Genomic DNA, 8343 nt, shown 5'->3' with positions numbered 1-8343 from the left:
AACAGAGGAAGAGAAACTGGGAAGTCCATACAGCCTGAATGAGTTAGATGCAACATTTCAGTGTTTCATATACAACTCAAAAAGTCCAGACTCACATACAAAACTTTGTTTATTCCTTGTTATTTTGGCATGAATCTAGCATGTCACAGCTTTACACAAACTCGTACAGCTTTACTTCTACCCAAGTGGTATTTGGGATTTAAAAAAAAAACAGTGGTGCTCAAACTTAACCTAAAACCAAACAATAATCTCATAAATCACAATTCAAACTTAATCTAAGATAAATAAACTAATCTCTGCAACTGTAAAATTCAAGAGTCAGAAACTAGCGCTAACATCTGCTCATGTACCACTGTACGAACCATTTTTGATGCAGTGCATTTCGAGAAACAACTGGCACTGAGTTAATGTATTAAACTAATGAATGCCAATTTGGCTATTCCTAAACTATAACAGTGTGCTCTACCTTGAGGATTTCCTCACAGCAACTAACATTTCAGCTCCTTCATGAATGTGTGAAACCTGAAATGTAAAAATCTGAATTTTGGTGAATAAGTAGAAGTTATTTTGACTTGTAGTGTGTCATCAGCAGACTAACAGACTTTGGACAAAGTGGTGGTAAGAGGATTACGTTAAAGTCCCCCTCCAGGCATGATGTGAAAATATTCTATGATAAATAGTTTAACATGGTTTTCCCACATAAAAAGTACCAAAAAGGGTCTGGAAGGACATCTACTCCTTCTCACTCACTGAGAAACTCTATATTTTGCCTCCATCCCACCCATCAGACTTGATTACACTTTTTTTGACCAGTGAAAGAGCAGTTTGCAGACTGCAGCGGTAGTTTAGCGTCTGATCCATTATCTCTATTAGAGGAAATATCAGAGAGGTTCAGCCATACATGTTTGAGCCTCCGGACTCAGTCAAGGAGTCTGTTGTACACCAAAAAGTGTAGTGAGCATCTTTCAGCAGCTTGTAACTGCCATATTTAGTGTTAGTGGTTGTGAAACATACAATTATATTTGCTACAATATTAATGTGTTTTTGCTACTTGTCTGTATTGTCAAGTCTCATCTGCACTGGGGGTTTCAGGTTTCCTTTCTGGCTTTGAATCTTAGATTTTAGGGAAGACATTTCCCCTTCAGAACAGGAATGTGACAAAACCTCTCTAGTGACTTCGCACGGATACAAGTCAGTATAGTCAAGTTCAGACATTTAGGGGGGAATAAACATAACAAAAACACATTTCTGAGTGAAAGGGGATTTTAGAAATAAAAGTGTGTTTCCAAACTGTCCCAAGTATTATGTGCCAACACGAGGCCCTTATGTGTCTGTCTGATCAGACTTCAGCAAAGGGGAAGGCCCTGACTTCACCTCAGCACAGTGCTTGAGTTTCTAGTGGCTCCTCCAGAGAGAGAGAGAGAGGCTGCAGTGCTGCTGGCGAGGAGCCAATAAGACCCTGTGATGTCGTCACATTTGGGGAGAAAACATCGTTCCCACTATGCAACTGCTCTTTTACAAATAAAAAAAAGAGCACTTCTCCGAGTGGTTGTTTTGCATTGAATTTACATTCAGTTCATCAGAGTTTTGCATTTTTTGTCATCCCTCTCCCGTCCCATTTGGGGATCCTGATGAGCAGTAAACCTACAGCTGCAAGAGCTAAGATCACTCCCAGAAAGGGGGGGCCACAAGGGCTGAACTCCTGGGCCAGACCTGAGAGGAGAGGTGCCAGGACTCTGCCGACGGCTGTGACTGACTGCCCGGCTCCGATCAGAGTCCCACTGGCCTGGACCCCTCCTCTCTGCAGCTCCAGGTCTGTGATACACGTCCGTCCGATACTGGTGGAGATGGCAAAGAACGTGGAGGTGAGTACTACCTGCGAGACACTGGGTGCAGCAGCATACAGGAAAATAAGTGAGGAGGTGAGGACCGTGGAATGAAGCAGGAGAGCTGGCATGTTGTTCCCATACAGATGGGTGACGGGCCCCACCAGGAACCCACCCAGGGCCCCTAAAGTGCTGCTGTAGCTGATCAGATAACCGGTCATCTTTGGTTTAACAGAGAAACGCTCCTCCATCGCCAGAGAAAAGTTACTGTAGTAAAGCATGATAGCTATAGCCATCAGAAGGCGCACCAGGAAAAGGTCCCACATGTCTGAGGAGGCCACTGTGTGGATCTTGGAGCCCACCGAGGACAGCTGTCTCCAGGCAGGCTGGAGCAGAGACACGTCCCTCCAGCTGAGACCACCTCTGTGCTTCCCTGGAGCTTTGGTGTCCGGGTCAGTCTCCGCTGGGTGGTGATTATTTGCAGGAGACCCATTGCGGACAAACTTACTGCAGTCATGACAACGTTTACTTGTGTCGTTGCTGGAGTTTGTGTCATTACCGGTTATTAGTGTCTCACTCCATGGAAGCATCCATACAAGCCCTGGAATGATTAACACATAATGTCAGATGAATATATCACATACTTTTAAAACAAGTATTCTTCGACATTATCTACAGACCTGCGTTAGTAAGGAATATGACCGCGCAGGTAAAGGAGGAGGTATAAAAGCCGCCTTCATGCTCTGTGAGGTAGCCTCCCACCACTGGACCCAGGATGAAGCCGACGCTGGAGGCTGCATTAAAGTGTCCCATCACCAGAGGGCGCTCTGACTCAGTCACCAGATCAGACAGCAGGGCTCTGCAGATGGACAGGGAGTGCTTGAACAGCCCTGAGACAGAAAACGGTCAAAATACAGTGAGAATAACAAACAGACTGATCTGCCTTTTTGTGCAGATCATGAGAATTTTGTTATTCCACATCTTGTATCACTAGCCATGATTTAATTTAGAGCAGAGATATCTCAAACAAAATAACCAATCAAGGCAGCAGCAGATCAGCAACCCATTGGTTCTGTGAGGTTAAATGACTGTTTTTCTCAAAAGAGTGGTGGTTTTAAAGAGGGAATACAAAATAACTTGATTTTTTTAGGTAGCTAAAATATATTTTGCTCATGCAGCTGTCCACAGAAGTACATTGCTTAGCTTCTGTGCTGGTTCCCCTGCCTGCTTCTTTAAGCTAAGGATCTGCTGACCGCCATCGACTGTAGGTAATACACTGACTATGGGTAAGCACCTCATACAACTTCACTTCATAAATCTGAACGACAACATCTGTAAAAATTCTGTTCTATTGAGGAAAATAGACATTTTATTCATACTGTGGCATGTTTAAATGGCCTGTAGGTTGGGACTTACCAACAGGTATCCGTGCGAGGACAAACAGAGCGATGCTGGTGGACATCCCGAGCAGGCCGTAGCCCAGAGCGCTCAGCAGCAGACAGGTCAGCAGAGAGTCCCGCCGTCCCACCACATCACTCCAGCCGCCCTAACACACAAACAGAAACAGGAATTGAATTGAACTAAATTTTCTATTTTGTACAAAACATATTTAGAAGGGAGATTATAATCTTTTGAAACATCCGGACGGGTCCAGTTGAGGCCTTAACTTCAAATCTACTTTACTCACACACACACACACACACACACACACACACACACACACACACACACACACACACACACACACACACACACACACACACACACACACACACACACACACACACACACACACACACACACACACACACACACACACACACACACACACGATGAAATAATGAAATTAGGACCAATTGAGTTTGCTGTGTTCTGGGTGTAGCCTGGTGGGATTATCATAGAGACCCAGCTGTTCACGTATCATCACGTATTATCAGGATTCAGCCAGTCTGTACGCGGGAACCAACAGATGAGCCGTTATCTGTTTAATTTGTCTCATGACCCCTGAGAATTAAACCAATTTTCAGGAGCTGTGAGCGGCAAGAGAAAACCCACGAAAGTCGAGAATCCTCTGTCAGATGCCATGCTTATTGTAGAGTACTGTGCATTTTTTGAGTAATTCCTTAACAGTTTGGACATGGGTTTAATCATGGAGGCTTTGATTGTTATATCCAAAGGTTATTCAATGGTAAAACATCCACTCAGTGTCCAGTCAGGAGGTGTTAAGGGTCAGGAATGAATTACTGTGTTAAAATTGTGATATTTGTGTGTATGGGGCCAACCAGGAGTTTGCTCGTGTGTGTGCAAATGACCATAGACTGGACGTATTGTGCGACCACAACCAACCTAAAACAGTCAGTGTTTATTGTTTTCATGAAATGCCAGAGATGACATGGAATGCAACCACTTTGGCCACTAACTGTGAGCATGCCTTGTCAAGCAGGAGAGGCTGTATGGAGGTTAGAGACAGAGACTTTTCAGAGAGAAACAAAGTTAATACTTACAACTATTGTGCTTGAGAAGAGCTGTAAGATCCCGTAAGTAGATCCTGCAACAGTTTCATATCTGTTTTAATTCACATTTGTAAAAATGCACAGAGCAGCAGAAACCATGTGTGTTCAGATGTAATAATAAAAATACCTACAATGGAATTAAAGCACAGGACAATGGGACAATAATGCATTTTACACACACAGTATACAGCAAGTAAAACCTAACTATGGCGAGCACATTTGTTTTCAACATATCTTCGTGGGCTGCAATAAAATATTAATATCAATCATCAATTTATCGCTCCATAATTTTCCTACTAATCTATTAATAATTTACTAATAATTTATAATTTTACAGCATTTATACTTGTGAATCGCAATTTCATAGAGCCCAAGGTCACACATTTAAATTGTCTGTTTGGTCTAAATCTATGTTGGCCCTGAGAGCTCAAATCAGTGCAACTTGGGGTCGATATTTTTGCATTGTTGTGAAAAAATTCCATGATAGCCTTTCAGGAAATTGCATTTCAAATGGTCTGAAAGAAAACTAGACTTATGCACCTCCTCTTGGTGCTGTTTTCAGGCTTTAGAAAATCTAACCCATAACAAAAGACTCACAGGTAATTTCATATAGAGGGCGTTTCTATTGGCTGTTCTACAAATGCTTATGCACGTCTGATTCAATGGTGGAAAATCCTGCAGAAAAAGTTTCTATTCCAGCATTGGCAACAACTACCTGCACTTCAAAACAACCCAAAAGGTTAGACAGACTAAAAGACAGTATATTATTTCCAAAGTATTGCAGAGATGTAGAGAAAATGTTGCTAATAGTTTAGCCACGGGATGCTCCTATAGTGTTCCCAATATCGGATATCAGGGTGTTACTGACTCATGTAGCTTGAGACTGTAGATTGTGATTTGTTTAAAGAATTACAAAGAACCCCGAGCATTTTTCCCCCTTATAGCAGAATGATAATGGGGCAGTCACACTATTCTCAAGTGCTGATTCAGTTTTGTGGAGATTAGTCTGGCTATGTGAGACTGCAATGGGGATGATTGAAATAAATGACTAGAACTCATGTTACTGTATGAAGCCTGTGCATGTGCCATCTGGTGGGATGGGCTTAGGACAGAGAAGGTAGGGATGTATTTTCAAATTCTGGCTGTTTTTGTTGCATTATCCAGGAAATTGCCTATCCCAGGTTTAATAAAATATGTGCAAAGAGAACAAAAACAAACACATTACAAACATCTCATATTATCACTAATATTTACCTTTGGAAACAGACAGTATATGTGGTGAAAATTATTTGTTAGCAGTTTTGCTTCTTTATTTTATAAAACTTTAGATCATCTGCCTCTCTGTCCGTGTTGCATGCATATAATTATTTGGTCATAAGACTTTTCAGAGGTTGTCAGCTTGCTTCTTAATTATGCACGACCCTGAAGTACATCATCATCTATGACGTAACTTAAACAGATTACAACTTACCTACAATACCAGCCACAGTGGGACTTGCTCCAAGAGCTTTCACGTGATGGCTGAGCAGCGGGATGATCATGCTCACCCCGAACAAATCCTGTAGAAAACAAGGAAGTGAAGGAGAAAGAATGCAGGTATCCAGCTGTTATCATTATCAGGATTTTATCACACCAAAGACCTCAGAGCTGAAGGAAACATGTCAGACCAGTGCCCAGTATAAACCACAGAGGATAGTTCCAGCAGCACCAGGGTCTAAACACCCATCCTGTTTTTCTGCATTGCTGAAATCAGCTCTTGCCAAACTCTTGATTGAAGTCACACAGCAGTTCACAGTGTTCCAGCGCTACTCGTTACACTAATTGCTTAACTGTCAGTACAGCATTACTGTCCCCCAGATGTCTGCCAAAAAAACAGGCTGGATTCTTTTAGTCATCTTTAATCGGATGATCATTGTGCGAGCTATGCAACCTGAAACATAAAGTTAGATCTCTAAAGAATGACTGCAGATTATCGCTTTTTTTAAAAATGGGCTATTTTCATTCTTGCTTGTTTAGGATAACTTCTAGCATGGGGTTTCACTGTGTCTTTAAATTCAAGGCAGCACCAATCCACTTTGCAACATATTTTACTGACAGCAATGCTTTGAAGAGGTAACCCTTGAATACAATCAGAGGTGTCAAAACAACCTGCTTTGTTCTATAATAGCTACTCTATTTAGTAGCTACACAACTGACTCATTGTGGTGACATTTTTCAAATTACAGGCACACATGAAAGTGTTTGTATGAACAGATAAAATCCATTTATTTTTTATTTTGAGGAGCCATAAAGCATTTTGATGTTCTTATACAGATACATATCATCTATCCTTGAGAGGAAAACGATTCAAAAGAAAAACCTGTACCTATGATCCTCTTTGCAATGGAATTTATACTGGGCTTGTACATTTTAAAAACATATACATCAAATTATAGGCCTACTGTATTATAGATAGTCTCCAACTTCTAAAGTTAACCCATGCATGGAGATTAAACATCTAACTGCAGGTGAGTGTTTTAGAGGTAGGTGCATTGGTAAGTAGGGTAAAGGGTATAAAGACTATGACACGTGTGCTTTAACTGCTACATAAATCAATAAATTGTGAGAAAATATGCTAAAGTTATGGGGAAACACGTACATTTTTAAGACCTACTTTGCAAAATGTAATCTCATACATTTTACTTTTAAATAATCTGTAAACACTTTGAGGTTGCCTTTGTCGTTTTTTATAGTTAATAGAACATAAAACACATGTCTAATCTCTGAAATGAGAAATGTATTTTTCTTTTTCAACATCACACATTTGAAATATGGAAACATGACCTCCAGTTTACACAGTAAAATGTCAGTTAGCTACTCACCATGAAGCCCACAACGTAAATACATTGTATAATCCTCGTCCTTCCTCTTGGTTTCTGAAATAAGGTGCTACATTTGTGGTTGTTCATCCTCCCGCTGTGACAGCTCGGCTGCAGCCAAGGCGGAAGCGCTCATCCGCTCGACTGTAAACGATCCAAACACGGAGCACGTCCTCGTCACCCGGCGGAGGGACGGAACAGGGGGCGAAGAGAAACTGCTCGATTTCAACGTTACGCACACATTTGGTAGATGTACAAAGTGTCGGATTTAAAACAAGCAATTTACGTCCTTCGATGAAATAGACGGTTCGAGTCGGGGTTTATTTCTCAGATGTTGAACTGCCGTGTTGTCTACTCTGACCCCCCTGCAGCTACTGTGACAGTTGGTATCGCCCGCTGACGTCACAAAACGGAATCGGTAAATTCTTATTCATAAACAAAAAGTAAAATACATTTTAACATTTTACATAAAATCTACCCTTGCAATGCAATGCTATCTAAGCTTATGGATATGGATGGTAAATGTGTCTTCTGTGATGTGGAGGAATCTATTGCTCATGCATTTTGTGAATGTAATGTTGTGCAGGATTTTTGGATGGACTTCTTTGTTATTTTACTCATTGTAACAAATCTGTTGATTTTCTAACCAATTTCTTAATTTTCTCTTGTAAGTTATTTATACACAAACACAGATTTCTCAAAGCTAAGCCAAAGTTTAAGGTGTTTCTACTTGAATTCAACTATCTTCTCTCAGAATTGTAAAAAACAAAAAAGAACAATTTCTTCAATATTATGACAGCCTGATGAATGTATAACCTTCATTTCTAATAGCTATATGTATTTTTTTTATTATTATCAGTGAATGCGCAGACTTTATGTACTTCGTACTCTCTGCATGACCAATGTATGTACCTATTTTTCTTTTTTATTATTATTATTTTTACTTTTACTTTGCTCCTAATTAGTTCTTTGTTTCGTGACATTTGTTTCTTGTAATCCCTATTTGTCTGACCTCATGATTGTAATTGTCAATAAAGACAATAAAAAATAAAAATAAACAAAAAGCAGATTATATATATTTATTTATTTATTGTTATTATTATATTAGACTTCGAAGGTTATATTCACTTGTAATTGAATGAGTGA

General features: G+C 40.3%; 1 protein-coding gene across 1 annotated transcript; it reads right to left on the bottom strand.

The window, feature by feature from the left end:
- Positions 1-74: 74 nt before the first annotated feature.
- Positions 75-7721, bottom strand: mfsd9 (major facilitator superfamily domain containing 9). Its single transcript, XM_059343069.1, has 6 exons — positions 7201-7721; positions 5811-5898; positions 4331-4374; positions 3243-3372; positions 2507-2716; positions 75-2427 (listed from the first exon to the last, which is right to left on the bottom strand). The coding sequence occupies exons 1-6, from the start codon at positions 7285-7287 to the stop codon at positions 1580-1582; spliced, it is 1407 nt and encodes a 468-aa protein (XP_059199052.1). The 5' UTR covers positions 7288-7721; the 3' UTR covers positions 75-1579.
- Between the last annotated feature and the right edge of the window lie 622 nt (positions 7722-8343).

This window comes from Centropristis striata, chromosome 10, assembly GCF_030273125.1.
Source record: "Centropristis striata isolate RG_2023a ecotype Rhode Island chromosome 10, C.striata_1.0, whole genome shotgun sequence".
Taxonomy (NCBI): domain Eukaryota; kingdom Metazoa; phylum Chordata; class Actinopteri; order Perciformes; family Serranidae; genus Centropristis; species Centropristis striata.
This window is presented reverse-complemented; position numbering and strand designations above follow the sequence as displayed.